Raw genomic sequence first — 22,895 nt, 5'->3', positions numbered from 1 at the left:
CCTTGCCTGGCTCCACCAGCTGGACCTGGCAGTGTGGGGGTCCCAAACCCAAGGGAGTTGCCCAGGCTTTCTTCCTTTTGCCAGCACATTGCCCTGCCTGGAGCCATGCAGGGGCCCAGTCTGCATATGAAAACTAACTGTAGGTCCATGAAGCTGGGCCAACAGCATTTGCATCTGCTTGCAGCAACAGAAGAGAGACCTTTTCTCATCCACAGTCAGGGACCTCTGGACGTTTGTTCATCTCTGGAGTTTGCTCAGCAGGATAGAAGGTAGTTTCCTGTAGGTGGAAGGATTAAAGAGTACCGCTGAGCGTTTTAGAAGTGGTGACTCAGACAGGGGCTGATTATTAAGTAGAAGACTCTCTTGTGAGTTGTGCTCAGCAGTGGGAATGACAGGCAGTAGCGTGCAGCTCAAGAGAAATCAGAGAGCAAAGTTGAAAGGACCCCAGTTTTCTGTCATCTATGCAAATCGTGACCAAGGTTGTGAAGTATGGCTCATTATTGTCACTGCCGGAGTCACTGATGGAGACACCCCTCTCAAGCAGCCTGTGCACTGTGTTGCTGCGATATGCACTGTCACTGTCGTTCTCTCTCTCTCACCCTTCCAGCTGGCTTTATGGTCAGAGATTCATCCACATTCACTAACAACAGGAACTGTCAACACACAAGCATTTTCTTGAATAAATGAATGAATGAATATAAGCAATGACACAGCTTAATCTGTTTTGTTTTTTAAATGTGTTTTCAAAAATGAGTTCTGCTAAGTATAACTTCTCATGTAGCTTTCTATAATTTACTGTCAGGTAAAGATGGAGAAACACAGACAGGATGCTGTTACAATCAGATAGACTTGTAAAAGAGCAGATACCTACTACTTACTCTAGTAGATTCCTTTTTTATTATAATTTCTCATCTTTATCTTAATCACAAACATCATCATCATTATTATTATTATATATAGATGAAGAAATAAGAGTTCAGGTAGATTGTGTAGTTTATCTGGGCTCACCCAACTACTTGAGGTAGATCTAGGATCTATTATCAGTTCAAAACTGATCATAGACTTTGATTAGAAATCAGATATATATGAATTAATCCCTGTGGTGGATTGACAACTGGTGGTGAACTTGTAACACACAGCACCATGCTGGTTCAGTTCAGCAGCTGAACTGAACCAGCATGGTGCTGGGTGTGGGAGGCCTGCCTGAGGATTGTTGCCAGCAGCATGTGAGGCAGAACTGGAGAGGAAGAAGTTCAGAAGCTATTGGGTGATGTTAAAAGCTATAGGGACCTGTTGGTTTTCCTGGAGGAGCTTGTTATGCTGGCTTTTCTGATGAACTTGGCTGTTCTCTTTGTCGAAGGAGCTCAGGACCTTACTGTTGCTGAGAATGGCTACAGTTCACTTTGGGGGAGCTCTGGTCCTCACTTTGAGCATCACTTCCTAGCTCTGGAGGGGAAGGTGGTGCACTGCTTGGTCTCTAGGAAAAGCTTGTTGCCTTGGCTTTCCTGATAGGAACTTGGCTATTCTCATCATTGGAAGAGCTCAGAACCTCACTGTTGGTGAGAATAGCTGTGGTACTTTTCAGGGGAGCTCTGGTTCTTACTTTGAGCATCACTTCCTGGCTCCAGTTCAGATCCCTCAACCTGCTAGCACAGATCCTTCATCCCACTGGCACAGACTTTCTAGCTTCCACCACTGATCTTTGGGTCTTCCCAGTACAAATCCATGAAACAGGCCTGCATGAGACATTGCCATGGGTTTTGGCCTCCAGCTGGGCTTGTGGGAAGTATTATTATGTCTGTAGGTCTTCGGCTGGACTCGTGCAGGACTTTGCTGTGGAATCCAAGCCATCAGCTGGATTCTTTTAGTCTTTAGTGTGTGGACAGATTTCCTGCACTCTCTTTATATATGATTCTTTGGGTGACTGTTATAAATAATCTTATAAAATATGTATCCTGTGTTGTATTTTTCCCCTTGCAAAAACCCCAAACTATAACAATCCCTCAAATTTAGTACAGGACAGACACCAGGCCAGGGACCAGATGAAAGCAGAGATGAAGAAACTAATCAACTGGTGTAAGCAGAAGAGCCTGTGTTTGAGATATAGTCAACTCTGAGAGACAAGACCTGGTCACTGTGGGCACAGGGATGGGCAAAACCATAATAAAATGTCCTGCTGTGGCTGGAAGGGACTTGGAGGCATCATGTGGAGTGGTGGAGGCACTGGCCCATTGTTCCCATGGGGCTACTCTTGCCCAGCAGGGTCCTTCTCAGACCTGGCATCTGAGTTTTGTTTCTTACTGCCCTGCTTTATTCAAGTCTTGTGCTGCAAGGATCATGGGAGACAGGATCATGGGAGACAAGGACCATGGGAGACTTCTCCTTTCTGCAGGAGACTCAATGTCTTACTCAGTGGTGTGGTTCTTAAGTGCCACTTATCACGTAACTTCCTTACTCATAATTCAGCACATGTTCATGTTAATAATTGGGCCATATTTCTTAAATGTTGGGGAAAACTGTGCTTATGGAATTTCTTATTATAGATACAGCAAGTAGAACAAGTTGGCATAGGAGCTGGTGAGATTAAGAACATTGTTCCCTGGGGTACATCCTCAAGGACTTTGATGACAAGATAGCAAAAGCTTGGTCATAAAGAACCACCATGCACACAGAAACAAACAATACCACAAAACAAAAGATTGGGTGAAGTTCCTAGGTGGAGAGATAAAGGGATGGGAGTCTTGACCTGGCTGGGGATGAGGAGCTGCTTTTGGGAGTGGCCTTTGTACTTGGTCTTCAAGAGTGTACACTGCATACTATAGAGGAGGTGGCAGCATGGTCCAAAAGACAGTGCTAGCTTTTACCATGATGACAGACTTAAGGCAAAGATTGACACCTACATTGTACTACATGAGAGGTTGGCCAAAGCCCTGGGATCTTCCTCTGGAAGTCCTTGCAGGAGTCTGCTCAGTCACCCTCACCCAGTACTTGTGGCAAGGGAGAAAGAAATAATCAAGCCACGAAATGGTCCAATGTGCTTCTGATCTGACCTGGCATTCCCCTAAGGTCCAGCGTTCAAAGCCATATGCCGAGCCTGACATCCATGAGCTACAGGCATCCTCCTTCTATGTGGCAGCAGTAGCTGAAGTCTGGTAGTGGGAAACCTCCTCCATTTCGTGGTTCAGTGGCTCTGGGACTGACTCAGGGTCTTTGTAGCTGCTTCCCTTGTGTTCAGAACTTTGAAGGGCCAAACTGCTGACTTTGGAACTGCCCCTGCTTCTGCCTTGCCTCTAGTCTTTGTTGGCCTTTTATTTTGAATTGTATTGTTGCTCTTAGGTAGTGCTGTAATGCTTGACAAATTCTCTGTGAATATGGGAAAAAATTGAAGCATAAATCAGCTAGAGAGTAGCATTTTATAATTTGGATGTGTGGCAAAACAACTCTGGGTAATTTTTGTTTTTATTTTCAACAGGTTGTCATCAGCTGCTATAGAACAATAAACCAGTTAGTTACATTTTCAGGGTGAAATGGGTTTAATTTCTCATTGTTGCGTTCATGTTTCTCTTCCTCCTCTACTGCATGCAACTTGTAATCCTTAATGATGCAAGGATAAGACGTGGTGGTCACAACCTCAGTGTGATCAAGATGAGTTGGCTCTAAGGACTGGCATCCATCCATTGCCTGCCTCTGCTGAGACTGTGCAGATGCAGTTTTGCTGCTGGGACCACCTCAGTTTGTCATCCCATGCAACCCACTCAAAAAGGGGCTTTTTCTAGGCTGCAGGCCCGGAGTCTCAGGCCCAGAGCTCTGTACAAGGAGAGAACTGGATTGGATGATGTGTCCATCCCTACTCACTGTAAAAGTTCAGTGCCTCAGCAGCAGCTGTCTTAAAGTACATGCCAGGCCCTGTGGAAAGGAGGTCTGTGATTGCACCAGTAAAACTTTGAACCGTGCTGTTATCCTTACTTTCCTCCTCTGGGAAATGTGAGTGTTCATGCCTCCCTCCTCATTATAGGCAATACTACCTGACCTAGTGCAGTGGGCATTCAGGAAACAGCCTTGTGGGGGTAGGTAAGTTCACAGTGACCTCATAACTTCTACTTGCAGGGATGCTGTTAGAATGGTCTGGAAGCTCTTTCCCTGGCAGTCTGCAGGGTGGGAGGATAAGAGCCAGGGCCTTAAGCTTCCTTGGTGCCTGGGATGGATGAATTGTTCAGGGGGCAGCCCTGTCACCTAAGAGTTGGTCCCACCGTGGGCCTCCTGTTTGGGTGTTTCTACCCCTGGGAAGGGTTTTAGGGTAGAGACTGGATGAGTTAATGCATGTGTCTTGTGCGCACCAAGCACTCAGTAATGTTGCTGTCATGACTTCATCCCCACCATGATTCCTCCTTCCTCTTCTGACCCTCTCCCTGGCAGGTCGCTTCTGTCAGACAGGTGGGGTGAGGCTGAGTCACCCAGGGCCTCCAGTTGCAGACAGCAAGTTGCTAGGATTGGTTGACAGTGAAATTGCTTTATAAATTCCCTCCTCATCCCAAGCATGGGGTGTGCTATATATGAAGGATGTGGAAGGGTTGAGATTACCTTTGCATATTAATCTGTCACTTGCACCTTGTTGTCTTCTCAGTGTTTTGGCTTGAAAAAAAAGGGGGTGAAAATAGCACAGTCTGTTTCCTTGAAGGCATGCCTCACATGCGCTGCTGTGAATGCAAAGCAGAAGTTCATTTCCAAGGTTTGATCCACTCATTAACTCCCTTGTCTTCCCATGTAATCCTGAGTCAACCATCCATCCTACCTACACCGTAGTCAGAGTTTGCTGGGAGAAACATTTTGTCTGCATTTAGCTGTTCTCAGGGTTGTTCACATTTCATGTAGATTGCAGTTGACTGAAAGTCCTAGGCTCATTACATGTGGCTGTCCCTCCCAGGAATCTGAGAGGAGGGAAGTGCATGTTCAAGGCTCAGGGGTACAGCCCTTCATAAGTATTATCCATCCCCTCATCTGTCACATCTAGGGGACCCCAGAAGAGACAGAAAAAAAAGTAAAACTAGGACTGTCTAGCATCTACTATATTCCATACACGATGCTAAATACGTGCTTTAAATTACCAATGCATACCAGCAAAGTTTAGCGCAACGGCTGATCTATTCACAGCAGCAGACCATTATTTTGATAGCTTTCTGTGTGTCAAGCACTGTTTCTGGGCCTGGAGAAACCCTAACCCCTCCTGTAGGCGAGCAGGTTGCATTTTGGACCCAAGAGGAAATTTAAGAGTCACAAGCAGAGAGAACCCCTGGAAAAGTAGCCAGGGTGGGGAGGTGTGGCAGCCTTACCTCAGCCTACTGTGTTGTAGCCGGTACCTTCACACACCCCTCAGCTGTGCTTGGCTGCAGTCTTTGGCTGAGGGGTACCTCAGAGTCCTCTCCTCAAATGCCAGCTGCCTTGGTACCATAACCTTGAAGTTGCAAGGCATAAGCAGAAACTTGGTTTCAGAAGAGGTGCATTGCTATCATCTGGAAGATGAAGGAGCCATGCAAATTAGGATGGAGAAGCCAGCAGGGTGATGACTTTGCCAGGAGAGAGAACCAAATCCAAGAACCCATGGCTGTCCAAGGTGCAGGAAAAGTTAAGCCTTTTGTCCCCAAACCTGAGACCAGCACTGCTTGTCTAAGGATGCCTGTATCCTAAAGCTATTTAAAGTCATGTTCTTTTAACCAAAATATATGTTTATGTTTCATTATGGTAACACTGAGCTTTAAATATGTTCATGTATGGATCACCTCCTCTGTGCTGTGTTCTGCAAAATTTAGAGGCCTTACTGTTTGGCGGTGTAACCTGGGTGGCTGTGCCAGGGAAAGCAGCAAGAAATACGGGATACCTAAAGTTTATAGTCCACGTTTTGAAGAGAATCACTTGTTAGATTTTAAACAAAGAGAACTATTGATAATCTTTGATTCTGTTAGGGATGTGCTCCTTACAGATATTTATGAAGTGGACTTGCTGTTGGAGAGTGCAAAACATGCTGTGGAGACACACAGCCTTCCCCTGCCACTGCTCTCTCTTGGTGGTAGGCAGGCATGGGGTAGGATGGGCCTGGAGAAATGTATGGGAGATTAGCCAGGCATGGGGTAGGATGGGCCTGGAGAAATGTGTGGGAGATTCGCAGTGTGTTGCAGGCCTCCTCCAGGCTCCAGAGTGCTGAATAATGTGAAATCAGCCAGTAACAGGATAAGGCTGCACCTCTAGCTTGAGTTGAGGCCTATCGCATCTGAGGTGTGACCACTAACTTTGACTCATTCCCAGGTCCCAATCCTTGATCAAGTGGAGAAATAAAGGAACAGAGTTCAGAAAAGTTGCAAAACAAAAGCAAGATTTATGCAAGCAGCAGAGCAGACTCCTCTGGAAAGGAGGAGCTCCAGAGCTGGGATTCCACTACTCCTATTGAGCAGGCCTCAATTTAGAGGGGGCCAGCCCCCTTCTCCTGGGTGATGTGGTCTATTTATGAAGTAGAGTTTGATTGTGGATTTGGTTCCCCGCCTGTATCCATGCGTGCAGAACAGTGTTCTGGGTGGGTTAACACTCAGGGAAATGCCCTTCCTCACCCTGCAGCTGCTTCCAGCAGGTTTTACTGTCCCCTTACTTGTTCCCTTTCCCTTCAAGGTCAACTTCCCAGTTTCAACACTGCCTAGGGATCCCTGTCCCTATCGGCCCTTGGTCTTTCCTGGGTCATGACCACACCCTGATCACCTCTTCCTGCCTCCCTCTGACTTTGTAACCCATCTTCTGTTAATTCACCACTGGAGCCAGTCTACTTCCTCAGACTCCAGATGGAGACTCTGGTCATGTCCTGTCCTGCTTAGACTCTGCCAGGATCACACAGATACTTGGACATCACCCTTCTCATACCATTTCAAGACCTCAGCACCGGCCCCATCCACACTTGCCCTCCTGCCTGCAGTTCCTGCTGCATACGCACGTCTCAGCTGAGGGTCTTAACAGACTGGGCTGGGAGCTCTCCTCCCCAACCCTTACCTCACTGCCACTCAGGGTCTTGGGAAGCTTTTCTGGCCCATATGTTGTGTCCTTCAGATCCACAAAAGATCTGAGTTCTTAGGAACCTCAGTTTCCTCATCAGTGAAAATGAGAATAACAGTACCTACTACTCAGGGTCCCCTGGGATTAAATGAGGGTACTGGGTCCACTAGGCTGCCAATTCTACTGTTGTGAGCTCCACCCGAGAGGGAGGAGGACAGGAAGAGCTTAGAATAGTGAACAGGCCTGGTCTAAAGGAAGACATCTTGCACATTAGGTATTCACACATTTTCATTCTAATTCCTATGTGAATGAATTTTGCCTTCCTGGAAATGTATTCAGAATTTTATTTTCTAAATTTATAGCAAGTTATTCTGTATTTGTGTCCTATAAATATATTTGGTATTTATGCTATTTGTTGATGGTGATGAGAATGTGATTTTATATACAAATGATAATTAGGCAGTTTCCAATTTGTAAACCCCTTTGAGAATTCCTTAATTTGGCATTTCTGCTTTCCAATTGGTCATTCTTATTTGAAACTGCCACTACGAATCCTCTAGATTGGTCTGTGTGCAGGCCCTCCCCTGTTCACTGCCTTCATGCTCCAGGCTCTTTGGAGACTGCACACTCTTTTCCCACACTGTCACCCCCACCAGGCCAGCTGTGCTCATAAGTGACCTGATTTCTGCCAAAAGGGAATTAGCAGCTGTCAGGTAAAGAGGGTTGGTGGGGGGAGGAAGGAGGTGGGAGCTTCTGTGACACTGTCCTCACTGTATCCCACCGAGAAGGAGCCAGAGGCATGCAGGTGGGAGCAGCTCATACAGGTGAGATGTGGCAGGGCAGGTGCACACACCTGGCATCTGAGCAGGCCTGCAAGCAAGCCGTGGCTCTGAGTGGGCCACGCAGGGCAGAGACACATGGAAGGGACAAGTTCAGGAAAAAGCAGGGTTGGGTAGGGCATGTCTGGTTTGCATATATTAAAGTTGCACCAGTGAGAAGCTCTGCTGGAATAATAATAGAGTAAAACACAAGAATCTCGAAAGGTTTTCTTTTTAAGAATACAACATTGCCATTAAGCTATGCCTTTTCTGTTTAGGTGTTGCATTCACTTTACTGATAACAGTAGACACTTCCCCAGGTCACAGTCAACACAGCAGAGATAACCTGACTTACCCATGCTTTGGCTCCATGCTGGGGACTGAGAAGGCCTCTCCTTCCATTTGTAAATGGACCTTGCTCCACTGAGTCCATGACCATCCCTGCCTCATCAGAGCTCCTCTGATGTATCACTTGTCACTGCTATGGCCAAGCACAACTTAGGAAGGAGCTGAGCCTATTTCCCCTTTGGTCAGATATGGGCCACAGTGGTGGGGGGTTGTGAGAATAAAGTGAGCACTAGCAGGAACTGGCTGTCGGGCAGATATGGCGGTGCAAAGCCCCGCTCCATCTGTCCCACACAGCAGTGCCATGCGCCAAGAGTCCTCCTGGTGATGATTCGGCTCCAGGTTACTTCAGAGCAGGCAATGTCCTGTGGAGGGCAGGGAAACTTGCATCCTGGCCTAGAAAAATTTTGTTGGAAAGACTAATGCAACACAGTAATCTATAAGCTCATCTCCTTTTAACAGGGAAATTTTCGTTGCCACAGCGGCTGGATAACAGAAGCTCTGTGGCCTTTCTTCTGGTCTGTTTTCATTTACTTTTGAAACTGGCAGCATGCCAGGGCCCTATGGTGTACTTTAGTTAGTTTAGCAGACTGGTCCACCTGTAGCTCTTCTGAAAAAGCTTTTTAAGGATTTGACTCTTTGGGTCCTTTTGGCTTCAGATTAGCTTGAGGTCATGCTAAGACCTCAGGTGTGACATCTTACCCCCACTCAGAGCCGTGGCTTGCCTCTAGGCCTGCTTGGTGCCAGGTGTGTGCACCTGCCCTGCCACATCTCACCTGTATGAGCTGCTCCCACCTGTATGCCTCTAGCTCCTTCCCTGCGGGATACAGTGAGGACAGTGTCACAGAAGCCCTTACCTCCTGCCTCCCCTCACCAACCCTCTTTACCTCACAGCTGCTAATTTCCCTTTGGCAGAAATCAGGTCACTTATGAGCATAGCTGGCGTGGTGGGGGTGACAGTGTGAGAGGTCATGATCCTTCTTAAACCTAGATGTTCAGAACACTTCCACTGGTGGCTTTCACCCGATTCTTCAGGAAAATCCTGCCAGGGGTGGTCCACATCTTTTCTGTGTACACCCTCAGGTCTCTGGCCTGGAGTTGGAAGATGAGTGTGTGCCCCTGAGTGAGTCAAGTAGATCTGGGCTTCTTCCTGCTTCAGCATGAGGTGCACAGGAAGGTTGGCTGCTACTTGGGAATGTTAGACCTAGACACGTGGCCTCCAGGCAGTGTTCTAGGTGCCATCTGGAATGGGGAGAGGAACAAGGGCATCTATACCTCTAGCTGCCTACTTGTGCTGCTGGAGGCACCCTGTTGACCTTGATTCTTGATAATCACATTATTCCCTGAGCCTTAGTTTCTTCACTGTTGTGTGGAAATAAAACCAGTTAAGGATTCAACCTGAAATGAAAATAAATAAGTGTATGTGATCATTGCAAAGCCTGGAAAATATTCTCTTGTCTATGATTCCTTCGTGCTCTTTACCTTTTCCCATTGTTCTTTCTAATGTCACCTTGTGTGATTTCCTCTCTTGTGAAAATGCTTTGTGAGGGGCATCTGCCCATCTGGGTACTTCCTAGGCAGCATTCACTTGAGCTGTGATATCACTGACGTCCCTCACTAACACATTAGCTAGGGATGTTATATGGTGGTTATGACCCTTCTGGCCCTTAGGAAGCTGGTCACACCAGCCTGTGCTCCCAGGGGGCAGTTGGTGTCCTCCCTGATGTGAAGGGAGCCGCCTGGTCTTGCTGGCTACAGCTGCTACTTCTTAAGAGATGTCTGCCAATGGAAGTGTATCTCTGCCCACTGCAAGGATGATGCAGCAGAAGCAAGTTCTATGCCTACTGTACTTTCTTCTTGATTCCTCTCCTCAAATTCAGCCAGTTTTAGTTGAGAACAGTTTAAAAGGAGGGAAAGGAGCTTGAGATTTGATCAGTGGATCAACTTCCCACTTAAGGAAACTTGGAGCTGTGACATGTCTGCCTCAACAGATGCTGCTAATCTTCCCCCAAACTCCTGTACCTAGGCCCTGGCAACAGTGGTGGCTCCTGTATACTCTGTGAGCAGAGTATGCCCTTCTGGAGAAAGCAAGGAGGCACATAGGATCCCTTAATCACATGAGGCAGGACAGCCTCAAAACAGCTGATTTTCTGAGATGGGTCAGAAAGTAGCAGAGCCCAGCACTGCTGAGCACCAGCTCTATACCCTATTCTGGGCCTCACATAGGTGAAGAAACTCTATGGCAAGCCGCTACCTCTTGGGCAGACCAGGACAAAGGCTCAGCTACCAGTTACTTGCCTAACTGCACGTAGAATCAGAAGTAGACTAGGAAGATCCAGGTCTTTCAGACTTTCCGTGAATAGCAGAAAACCTGCAAAGAGCCCAATAGTCATTTCAGTCTTAATGCAAATGTCTCCAGAACACTAAGAAGCAGTCCTGGGGAACCCAGATCCTTCCCAAGAGGCAAGAAAGGCTGAATAAGTATTAGGAGGGCTTTCAGTGCTCTGTAGAGAGGCTGCAAGCCGGGTTGTGACCACTCCTTCATCTGATGTATGCGCTGTGTGGCACTCTAGTAGCTCCAGGAAAGCACAAGGTGAATGTAATGGTTGATACATTGTGTCAACTTGAGAAGTTTTGAAGTTTAACTGAGAGGACCCAGCAGGGAGCCAGGGTCCTTACTTTGTAAACATCCTTATCCTGTGTAAGAGGAGGACACAGAGAAGGTGTGAGTGCTACATACACCCACCCTAGGATATGGTAGACTGCTTACAATGTAAAAGGGGAAAAGAGGCCTGCTTCCTCCTACTTTTGCTCGTTACTTTTGCTGTCTTCTGCCGCCTTGACATGTTGCCCCTGTGCCATGCCACTGTGCCTTGGAGCCAGCTGATTATGGATTGAAACCTCCAAAAACTGTGAGCTAAATAAACCTTTCCTTCCTCAATTCTGAGCGTCAGGTATTTTGTCTCAGCAACAAGAGAAAAGTAACTAAGACAGAGTTTGGTACCAAGAGTGGGGTCATTACTGTGACTACCTGACCATGTGTTTCAAGAGCCTTTGGGAATGGCTTGTGGGAAGAGTTTGAAAAGGTTCTAAGATACCAGCTGAAAAAGTAAAGCTGGAATGCCTTCACCTGTTCTGCATAGGAGCTTCTGGTTAGAGCTCAGAAGACCAGAAGGCTGATAGAAATCCTGTCAGTAAAGACCAGCTCGAGAGGTTTCTGCTGGGAAGAAGGACTGCAGTGATTGCTGGACTCCAGATGACGTGTGTTATGACTTGGCAGAAAGTTTGTCTGCATTTTGCTCATGTTCAGAGACTTTGCCTGAAACTAAGATTAAAGGCAGTGGACTAATTAATTTGGCAGAAGAAATTTCAAGGCAGTTGAATGTTGAGGCTGTGGCATGGCTGTTGTTGGGGGCTTTTAGCCAAATCTAGCTTGAGAATCAAGAGCAAAGAGCCCAGCAGGATGATTTAAAATGTGAGTTTTATCAGATAGGAAGCTCCAGTTATGCTCTGGACTGCAAAGATAGAGCTGAGGAGATTTCAGTTGCTGAGAGGTAACAGGAGAATATAAAAGATGATCTGAGGGCATCCTAAGAAGCAGCAAGTCTCCACTGCTTGCAGCCTCAAAACTGCAAAAATGAAAGACTTTGCTTTGAAGTGAAAGCCACAGAGCACCATGTTCCAGAATGGTGGCTGCATAGAAATGTTTTTCCTCAGAATTGGATTCACAGTGCCCAGCAATCAGGGCACTCAATCCCCACAGCCAAGAGAGAGGAAATCCTGGCTACTGCTCTAGCTGGCAGCAGGCCTTGGCATTATCCACCAGACATCCCAGTGTCTCCGGGTTTAGGTGCATGTAGCATGCAAGAGTCATGGTGTTAGAAAGGCTTCCACCTCGATTCAGAAGGCCTGGGAGGCCAGGAAATGTGCCCCTGAGAGGACAGTGTGTGAACTTTGAGTAGAAGCTGAAGGTTCCATAGAGACCCCAGAAGTCTGGAAAAGCTATGAAGGTGGATCACCTAAGAAAAGCTGTAAGGAGGAGCAAAGCAGGGCCAAGAGAGAGGCCATGGGAGCTGTAACCACCAGAAGTGCTGTAAGGGTGGAGCCATCTAAGCCCTTTGGAGCTCACAACTTGCCACAGATTGCTTCAGGTGCTGAACGTGGAACTACAGTACTTAATGTTTTTCCTGCTGGATTTTGGATTTGCTTGGGTCCCAGTGCTTTGTATTCCTCTGTTCATAACTTTTGGAATGAAAATGCTTCTTTTGTACCATTGAATGTTGGAAGTTTTTTTTTTTTTTAAATTTTAGAAATTAAAGGAGGAAAATACTAACAGATCGACAACATTTTACAAAATAGCATACTACAAAATAGCATAGGATCAGTACAGACATTACAGAGTTACAAACAGAGTGGTAGGGAATTAACAATGCTTATTGTATTACATATTAACTTTGGTTTCATTTGTACAGGGGCTTGCAGCTAAGATTTTGCCTTACATCTTGGAAGAGACTTGGGAGTTGAACTTTTCAGCAATACTGAAACTGTTAGGACTTTGGCAACTCTTGCAGATGGACTGAATGCCTTTTGCATAAAGGGATGTGCATGAATTTTTAGGGAGTCGAGGGCAGAATGTTATGACTCTAATGTAATATAATGTTGATAGACTTAATACTGATTCTTAAGGATTTTAAACCTGTATTATAATGCTCAAGTTGTAAAATGCTAAGAATAAGCATGGCTTTGTGTAGGGAAACCTGTTTAAAGATATGTGTGTGATTCACAAGTTGATAACGAGTAGATTGTAATGGTTGACACGTTGTGTCAACTTGAGAAGTTTAGAAGTTTAACTAAGCAACTTAGCAGGGAGCCAGGGTCTTTACTTTGTAAACATCTTCATCCTGTGCAAGAGGAGGGCATGGAGATGATGTGAGTGCTAGACACACCTGCCTAGGGGGGGATAGTAGCCTGCTTATAAAGTGAGGGAGGAAAAGAGGCTTGCTTCCCACACCCCTTGTGCTCTTGTTGCTTTTGCTGTCTTCTACTGCCTGAAAGTGTTGCCCCTGTGCCATGCCACTCTGCCTTGGAGCCAGCTGATTATGGACTGAAACTTCCACAACCTGTGAGCTAAATAAACGTTTCCTCTTTAATTCTGGGTGTCAAGTATTTTATCTCAGCAATGAGAGAAAAATAACTAAGACATTGAAGAAAATAGCTGTGTCCCAGCAGAGGTGAGGGTGCCATCAGAGGCAGATACCTTGGTAATATTAGCTCCAACAAAATGTTTGTGAACACAGAACAATGAGTGAAGATGATATACTGGACACCCGGCACTTATCTGGCATTTTATGTCCCACAAAATGTCTTCCTAAACAGTATCATGCTTGATCTTTAGTGTAACTTCCTGTGGTAGCTATTTTTTATAACAGCTTTTTTTTGGTACTGGGAATTGAACTCAGAACCTTGCACTGGCCAGGCAGGGGCCGTGCCACTGAGCTATGTCCCTGACCATAACAGCTTTATTGAAATATGATTTACATACCGTACAATTCATCCATTTGAAGTATATAGCTCAATGACTTCTCTTATTCACAGAATCACAGTCATCACAACAATCTGTTTCAAAGCATTTTCATTACCTCTAAAAGTAAGGGCTATAATTTTCTGAGCAGCACTTATACGCCAAGCAATTCAGGTGAATGTTCTCAGATGCCAGGTAGCCCTTAAGTATGAGGTATCCATTTCATGGGTGATGTATCCAAGGCCTGGAGACCTGCAGGTAGCTTCCTCTAATCATAGAGCTAATGTGTGGATGGGACTGGAGTTCAGTCTTGAGGACCAGAGCCCTGCTTCTCCCCTACCCCTCTCCCTACTCCATGCCACCTACCTTTGGGAGGCAGCCCCGAGTTGACATTCTGTCTGCAACAGTGCACATCTGAATTCCTGCCTGCATAGCACTGGTGTCCTGGCTATGATGGAAATGCTGCTCCCTCAGGAGACTCACGCAGAAGAAAATCAATTAAAAACAACCCATCTTACAGGAGGCCAGACTGTACTTGGCCTTCAGCACTTTGGAGAGGGAGGGCAGCTGGCAGCCAGTGGCATGCAGGGTGAATCTCATTTTATTAAACACTGTTTTCTGTACTGAGAAAAGAATGTACTTAAAAGCCTTAAAATAAATATTCGTCTATAGAAATGCAAGGTAAGGAGTTATACTTCCCCAAACCATACTGGCCAGTGCAAGAGGGAAGCTGCTGCAATCCGAACGCCTCTGAGCTGGCTGCTGTGGAATACCAGCAGTCTCCAGCTATCAGAAGCATCTCTTTGTCTTCCCTGTAATGCAGAATAAGTAAATGTATATTTTATGTACATGGTTATCAGTATTTAAGGACTTGCTTCAGGGGATCTCTGGCTAGCCTCCTTCATGAGCACATTCTCTTGGTGCTGGGCTGTGGAGATACTGCAGCAGTCCAGACTTAGTCTTGGACCTCAGGGAGTGAGCTCGGTGCAGAGCAGCAAATTGGATGCAGATGCCCAGCAGGCTTGCAGGTCTGTGTATGAGGCAGGAGATTCTCAGGAAGGCTGAGCCTGGCTGTATCCTTAGGGTGACTGGAATTTGCTCCGGGGAGTGAGGGCCTGCTTCTAGGCTCTCTCACTACACTCTGAGGATAGTAGTGGGTTCTTCCCACTCTCACAAGTTCGGTTCTACTCTCTGTAAGACAAAGACCCTGACATGGGATCTCTTTAGGCATATGATGAGACCATGTGCTACAGAGGCTTCCTCTGTGCAGCATGGAGCTGTTCCTGGCCTTTCTGTCCTGTGACACCTAGATTTGGATCTAGGAACCAACACTGTAGCTGTGTGGGCCACAGCCGATTCCTTGTGAGCCCCAGAACAGTGTCATCTTCAGATGCCACATCAGTACAGGTGTAGAATTCAAGGCCTGGGAGAGCTCTCCTGACCCTTGTAGTTGTCACTCCCTATAAGCTCCAGTTACCCACAAGTCTGGCTTTGAATTCTCCATGTCCTACTTTCCTCTCTGTGTCCCTGGGCAAACTACCTGATTTTCTGAGACACATAGCTGTTGTCCCTTTTGGGCTGTTCTGAGGATGGTGTTGTTGCCTGGCACTGAGACCCATGCAGACCAGGTATTGTGGGTACTGTTGCCCTGGCATTAGCATGACCTGAAGAAGCTGTCTCTGGACTGAAGGAATTTGGTTTTTAAAGTACAGCTTATTTTTCTCCTTCAATTACAAAAAATAAGGCGGGCATGGTAGTATATTCCTATAATCTCAGCACTATGGGAAGCTGAGGCAAGAGGATTGTTAAGTTCAAACCCAGCCTGAGTAACTGAGTAACTGTGTGAGACCCTGTCTCAAAAAATATAAATGGGTTAAGGATGTAGCTCATTCTGAAGGCCTTGGGTTCATCCTCAGTACTGAGAGAGACAGAGACAGAGAGGCAAAAGCACACAGACAAAGAGAAAGAGAGAGAGGAACAAAGAAGTGTTTTTGTTTACTGTAACTGATGTGTGAGATTTAAAGAGATATTCTCCTTGAGCGCCACCCAGATATTAGCGTCCATAGTTTCCTTGTCTGCTAGGAGCCCCACTGACATGGGGCAGGCCACTGAGGAAGGTAGCCGCTTCCCTCCCACCTGTGCTATGCTGCGTCTCAGAGCAGAGCGGGGGCTGTAATCTGCATGGTTACAGAGATGCCCATGTGATGCACCATGCAGACTGAGATCGTATTTTACAATTGTCAGTTATCTCCTAATGGAAGTTCAGCATAATTATGTCTACATAGTCATTTTAAACTTGACTCTCTGGTTTGTGTTTGAATACCATCATTATGACTTCCCTGGTGCGGTCATCAGCTGCTCAAAGACTGAAACATGTGATGTGGCGTTTTAGAAGCCACCTCTTTTTCAATAGCAAATTTAAAAATCACAACAATCTTTTTAGTGCAAACTCTTTTGACTATCACTGTCACATTTGCCTATAAAATTACACCTGAAAATTGGCATTCATTAATGGTATTAATTTTATTTAACTCCAACTCATCAAAGGTGAACAGAATCAAATCATGGTAGAAATTTGGGGTCAGAACTGAATTTGACATTTGAAATTAAGCTCTTCTATAGCCTTGCTTTTTCATTTTTTCCAACCTTAAGTTATTTCCTTAAATTCTCAGCTCCTTAGTTTCTTTCCTCATGACCCTGGATCATGGTTGTGGTGGCAGCTGCTATTTCCAGAGTACTTTCTGTGTTCCAGGTCTTGTGCTGACCACTTGTATCTACCATCTTATTTCAGAAGCAAAGAATCTAAGAGTGTCGGGTTGTTAGTCCCAAACACATGAAAAAGCAAAACAAAACAATTAAAAAGCTAAAAGAATTCAGTGCTAATACATGTCTTAGTTATTTATTTTGTTCTTGAGACAAAATACCTGATCCCCAAAGTTGAAGAGAGGAAAGGTTATTTAGCTCACTCTAGAGGTTTCAGTCCATAGTCAGCTGGCTCCAAGGCAGGGTGGCATGGCAGAAGGGCGACAGTCCATGGCAATGGAAGATAGCAAAAAGGGACAACCAGAGGTGAGAGGCAAGCCTCTGTCTGCCCCTTATATTGTATATAGGTCACCTGCGCTAGGGCTGATGTACCACTCACACCTTTAATCCCCACAATGGACCTTGAATCATCACAAACTCTAGATTTGGCCACCTCTGAAAAAGCCTAAGGCTCTACAAGCCTTTAGGGGGGACATCTAGACACAAGCTATAACATGTTTGCAGACTGTGAGGAACATTAATGTTGTGAGGGGAAGTGACTGTCCCAGGAGGATATTAGGAGGGTTATGTGGTTGGGTAAGCCCCATGGAAGAGCTAAAATTTGTTTTTCAGTTTTATTTTTTATTAGTATATGTTTGTAATACATAATGGTTATATGCCTTGTGGGGAGTTGGTATATGCACATAACGCATCTCAATTCTTTTTTATCCTCTTCCCCTCCCTTCTTTCGTCCCTCTATCTCTTGGTTCCCTTCCATTAACAAAAAAATCTTTCTCCTCATCCTATTACCTATCTTTTATTTTGCTCTTTATTTATACTTTGTGTTTCTCATATGAGAGGAACTATGAGATATATGTGGACCTGTAAGCTTATGTGTGTGATTTCACTTACCATTGTGGTTTTAAGGTCCATGTATTTTTGTACAACTGACTCAAGTTTGTCAAACTTTATGACAGAGCAGTACCCCATTGTGTAGAAATATCATATTTTCCTTGTCCATTCCTTGTCCATTTCCTTGTCCATGTTAATGGACATATAGGTCACTTCCAAGATTTAGATATTATGATTTAAGCAGTTTTACACATGGGTGTGCATGCATTACTGTAATACGATGTCTTTAACTCTTTGGAGAAGATACTTAGAAGGTAAGTAGCTTGGTTAATGGAATTTCTATTTTTTTATGTTTTCTCAGGAATATACATACTGATATCCATAATTGTTGTACTAGTTAACATTTTCACCAACAGTGTAGAAGGGTTCCTTTTTCCCTGCAACCTCACCACCATTTGTTATTATTTGATTTTTTGGTGGGAGCCATTCTTTCTGGTGGAAAGTAGAATCTTAGTGCTGTTTTGATTTGCATTTCTCTAAATGCCAGAAATGGTGAACATTTTTCCATGTATTCCATGTATTTTTCCATGTATTTATGCTTCTTCTGAGAAGTGTCTATTCATTTCCATGGCCTATTGTTCTTTTGGTTAGATCTTTTGTTTTGGGGATCTAATTTTTTGAGTTCTTTATATATTCTAGATATAATCCTCTGTCCAAGAAAGAGCTGGTAAATTTTTTTCCCATTCTGTAGGCTGTGAAAGAGCTGAAATTTGATCTTGTGTGTGATAAGATCTACCAAAGATATGTGCAGGGCCTGCTTTTTCCCTCTGTCTTCAATTTAAGTCTAGTCCCTTTAACTAATCTGAAGGCACCACCCTGAAGTTGCCGAGTGTGTCTGCATACGTAAACCCCCCTACTTAGTGTGACTTTTTGCCAGTGAGCAGTCTTCTGGATTTACACTAGAAGTGGTACTCAGGGAATTCAAGGAGCATATGGAAGGGCTCCAAGTGACAGAGTGCCCCTGCTTCCCCAGGCTCCCAGCGTGCCCCTGGGTATTGCTCCCTGATTTGGCAAATGGCTGCACCAGCGATGACCTCCTGTCCCCTCTTTTTGGCCACAGGGAAGATGCTTGCATTCTGATGTCCTTGTAGAAGTCCTCCCATCCCTGAGGAAGTATTGAATAGGGAGCCAGAAAAGGATTATTGTCCCAGGCCAGCATAAACAGCAAGTGGTCCTCCCTAACCCCGGGTAGGATGTCTCTGCTCTATTAAGAACAGTAACAAACCATAGTAACAATGAAAACCAAAGAACTATTATGATAAGTGGCTTCCAAGGCAAAAGTTGTCCCTGCCACCTCTGAGGAGCCACTTGAAAGACCATGCCTTCTATACCTTCACTCAAGGAAGCAGGTGAATTGCTATCCATGCCTTTTTATATGAATTCAGAAGCTAATGATATCCAAAGACTTTACTGTGACTTTTAAGAAGCATTAGCCCTGTTCTGGAATTACTTTTTGGATACTCCCTACTAGGAAATTATGCTTGGAGTCTATCCTGTTACTAGAAGAGGGTTAAACATGGAGATGTTTGCGAATTCATTGAAAGGTGAATGGGGCTGGGGATATAGCTCAGCGGCATAGTGCCTGCCTGGAAAACATGAGGTCATGAGTTCGATTCCCAGTACCAGAAAAAAAAAACCCAAAAAAAGACATTTTGCTTCTATCAAAGATATTTTGCTTTGGGGCTGGGGATTTAGCTCAGCAGCACAGAGCCTGCCTGGAAAACATGAGGTCATGAGTTTGATTCCTGGTACCAAAAAAAAAAAAATAATAATAACATTGAAAGGTGAATGTTATGAATTTCTCTGGGTTTTCAGGCAGTGAATTTAAATTAGTCTTTAGCAAAACTTAGGAAATATTCTGATCTTTTGTTGAAAATAGTACTAGTTTGCTTCAGTCTAATTTTGAGGTAGGGAAACAAGGGTAGCTATTTGCTGGGTCAAAACATAGAAGTTGTCTTGATATACATGTAGGTGACTTATGGGGGTAGAATGACACATACATGGTTAGTAGGCTTCTGAAAAAAGTGTTCAATCTCAAGGATGATTTAGACCTGCACCTTAAAACCTCAGTGAGTTAGCGTTTTGCCTGTTACTAGCAAAGCTTAAAAAATGACCTTCCTTGATTGGCAGGGATGGAGGGAGAGGTCTGGGTGCCCGTCTGCACTGTTCCTGGAAGGGATCGCTCTGAAGCTCTGAGCAGGGACCTGGTACTGGAAACCTTCTATACTTGCAGACCCCAGTCTTACTTGCAAGAAGAGATCCTGTGAGCCACTCAGTGGGGCAGACAGAAACCCTGAGCAAGAAATGTTCGTCAAAGCCTTCTTACAATAATACCTTTTGAAAGTGAAAATGATCTGAGAGCTCAAAAAACTAGGGAAATTGTTAAATAAAGTTATGGTATCAAGTTTTTGGTAGACTGATTTTTAATGACATGAGAAACTTCATAGTACTGTATATATTGAGAAGATAAAACAAGACTTTAAATTGTGCCTGTATGTACATGTATGTGTATAACAGTACCTACACAGTGACTTCTACACATGGATATTATGCTTTCAACCATCTTAAAACACAAGTATTTCACATACTGTGAAATTAATATATTAGCAGAAGAGTATTAGATTGAGTCTTTATTTTCTTCTTTTTATGCTTTCCTGTATTTTCCAATTTTTTATGATAAGCTTTTTACTTAATCAGAAAAAAACAGTAAATGTAATTTTAAGAACTTTTCTTGCTACAAAAGTGCTGCCCACATACTCAGAGCAGGGCCTCTGCCTTGGGACAGCCAGGCCTCCATGCTGTATTCTGGGCCAAGCCCTATTGATTTATTGATGCTGCGGTGACTCTTGCCCCTCCGGCATGGCTCCCTAAACCACATCTTTGGGTGTGATCTCATACCCATTCGCTCTAGGCAGCAGTTCTTCTCTGAACAGCCACAAAGGTAATCAAAGCACAGTCTTGTTAAAGATTTTGACTGTAGTACAGTGTAGCAGGAATATACTATGTTCACTATGAATACACTATGATTCTCAGTCATTTCTCAGTTGGAGCCAGAGTTTAGGGGCTTCATAGGAAAAATACCCTTTTCCTCCTGCACCCCCATCTCCATCCATGTATTGCACTTTTCTTGAGTGCCTGCTGTGTGCTAAGAGGTGGGGGGGTTCAGACATCAGTAAGCTAGCCCCTGCCTTCATAATTATGATGGTCTCAGGTGAGGATAGGCCACAGGTCACTAGAGCATCCAAAATAAATGCAGCTGCCTCCTCTCCCAGGAAAGGTCTTAGGTTGGGACGTGAGGCTGGACCCAGACATAGGTATTGGGTTTAAGGCCCTGTGAACAGCAAGCAGGAAGAAAGAAACATTGGCTTGGTGTAAGGAAGACTTTTAATTCAGTCCTTCGTTTATTCAGCTAATTATATACTGAATCACGGAGTGTGCCAGGCCTTATTCTAGGCCTTGGGAACTGGTAAACAACAGCAAGAGGATCTCTGCCCTTGGGGAGCTAAATTCCTGTAGAACAAATAGTTAACAAATCCAGAGATAAATCTAAGTCCATAATCAATGTTCTGCCAGAAATAATGGAATGCTCCAGTAGGGAATGAGGTGAGAGGATGAGTGAGGATGCTGCTATAGCTGGGATAGTCTAGGGAGGGCTCTCAAGCTCCAACCTGCAGGGTGAGGAGGATCCAACTGGGCCAAAACTTGGGAGAGGAACATTTCAGGGTCCAGCCATGAGTTTAAGAACTGAGGCAGAGAGACCCTGATGTGTTCTAGAAATCTTCCGGATGGCCAGTGGGTCAGACAAGCAGTGAGGGGGCTGGATGGGATGTGGATTTGAGCAGAGACCTGAAGGGAGAACCTGTGGGATCCGAGGGCCAAGAAGCTGCAGTGGGAAGGGGGTGCTGTGGCATCTGTGGACATGTGGTGGCTGGCAAGTTCATCTGGTTGGATTAGGAGGTGTGCAGAGGGGTCAGGCAGAGCTCAAGCATGGAGGGAGTTTTTCCAATAGGCTTTTGAAACTTGGGGGATTTGGGTAATTATCAATGTTCTCTGTGATTGTCCAGGAAAGAATATAAATCGTGACTCTGCCCTCTATGTACACAGCATGCTGGGTCCTGTCTGCCTTACCCTGGTAGAGAATTGAAATTCTGCTGTAGGGTGACATGGATCTTCTTAGAGGTCCAAATTGTGACTATGTCTCCAGTTACAAACCATGTACTGAGCTAGCTTTGCAGGCCTGACCACCATGGGAGCCTCTTGTTCCATTTTCTTGGACTGAATCTGTGATGAATTACTAACAATAATGATTCATTATACCATCTTATGCTGGCATGTGCTGCTTCTCCAAGAGCCAGCCGCAGATAATGGCCCCAGTGATGAATTCTCTGCTGTTTTCTTTCTTTTAGAATGGCTATCCAAGTGGACAAGTTCAACTTTGAGAGTGTTCCAGAATCCCCTGGAGAGAAGGGACAATTTGCAAGTCCAAAGCAGCTGGAAGAGGAGAGGCTGGAAGCTCGAGGATTGGAGATCAATAGCAAACTGGACATCCACTGGAGAATCATATCCTTTTCATGGTGCTCACATTGAACACCATCTTTGCCAGGGCTTCTGACCACTGGGAAGCAGCCTAGAGGGGTTTGGCTACTGAATTTTAACCACAGGTAGCTGTGAAATGCCATAGTAAAGAGACATGTGGCAAGGGTTGGTATTTTCCTAACCACGTTATACTTTAGAGGAACTACTTACTGAAGTATTAATTCTGTGTAGGGAAAGGTCTTCTTGGGCCAGTAGTGTTCATGACTTTGGATCACATATTTCTTGCCAGTGCTGATACTTATGTTAGTGACAGGTCCTAAGAGGTACCTATCAGTGCTAGGGATGAGTAGGTTCACAGACTGACAGCTAAAACAGAGATGGAATAGTTGGGGAGACTGAAATCTGGTTGCACAGCGTAGCCAAGCATGAAGGTGCCATCTTGAAAGACCAAGGGGTTTGCATAAAGACCAGGCCAGGAAAGAGTGTTTTATAACATCACTGACCCTGCTCTGAACCTGACCCATATCTGGCACAGAGAAGGTGCTCAGCTGAGTGAGTGATGCTCTGGAGAGCCAGGCCCCATTTCACTTGTTGATATTGACAGAGCACCCACAGAAGTAGTCCATCATTTGGGAACCACTGAACAGACTGATGGGCAAGACAAGGTGTCTGTGCACTGTCTAGTCAGTCAGGAAGTATAAGGGGAGCAAGAACAACATTGAGCCCAGTGCTGGAAGTTCAGAGGAAGCAACAGCTGGGTGGAAGCAATTGAGGAAGGCATTGAGAAGAGATGACATTTGAGTAGATGCTTACTGATGTACAGAAGTGTATCAAAGAGACATGGTGGGAAATGCCTCCAAGGTAAGAGGCATGTGAATATGGCTTGATCAGAGAATGTCACCAGGAAGAGATAGCTCTGATGTGTCTGTCAGTTATCCTTGTCAAGCACAGACTCTGGCTTGGGGAATGGTCAAATTGAGGTTATAGAC

At 45.1% G+C, this 22,895-nt stretch overlaps 1 protein-coding gene across 5 annotated transcripts in view; it reads left to right on the top strand.

Moving 5' to 3' along the window:
* The window catches only part of Trappc9 (trafficking protein particle complex 9), a 632,072-nt gene that overhangs the window by 467,839 nt on the left and 141,338 nt on the right, over positions 1 to 22,895 (top strand). For all 5 annotated transcript variants that reach the window (XM_013521334.1, XM_013521333.1, XM_013521332.1 and 2 more), the window contains one exon: positions 21,777 to 21,930. In XM_013521334.1, coding sequence (XP_013376788.1) covers positions 21,777 to 21,930 — 154 coding nt within the window. The remainder of the gene's footprint in view (positions 1 to 21,776; positions 21,931 to 22,895) is intronic.

This window comes from Chinchilla lanigera, unplaced genomic scaffold, assembly GCF_000276665.1.
Source record: "Chinchilla lanigera isolate Chin_1 unplaced genomic scaffold, ChiLan1.0 scaffold00060, whole genome shotgun sequence".
NCBI classification, from domain to species: domain Eukaryota; kingdom Metazoa; phylum Chordata; class Mammalia; order Rodentia; family Chinchillidae; genus Chinchilla; species Chinchilla lanigera.
The sequence above is the reverse complement of the archived record's forward strand: the minus strand, read 5'-3'. Positions and strand labels throughout refer to the sequence as shown.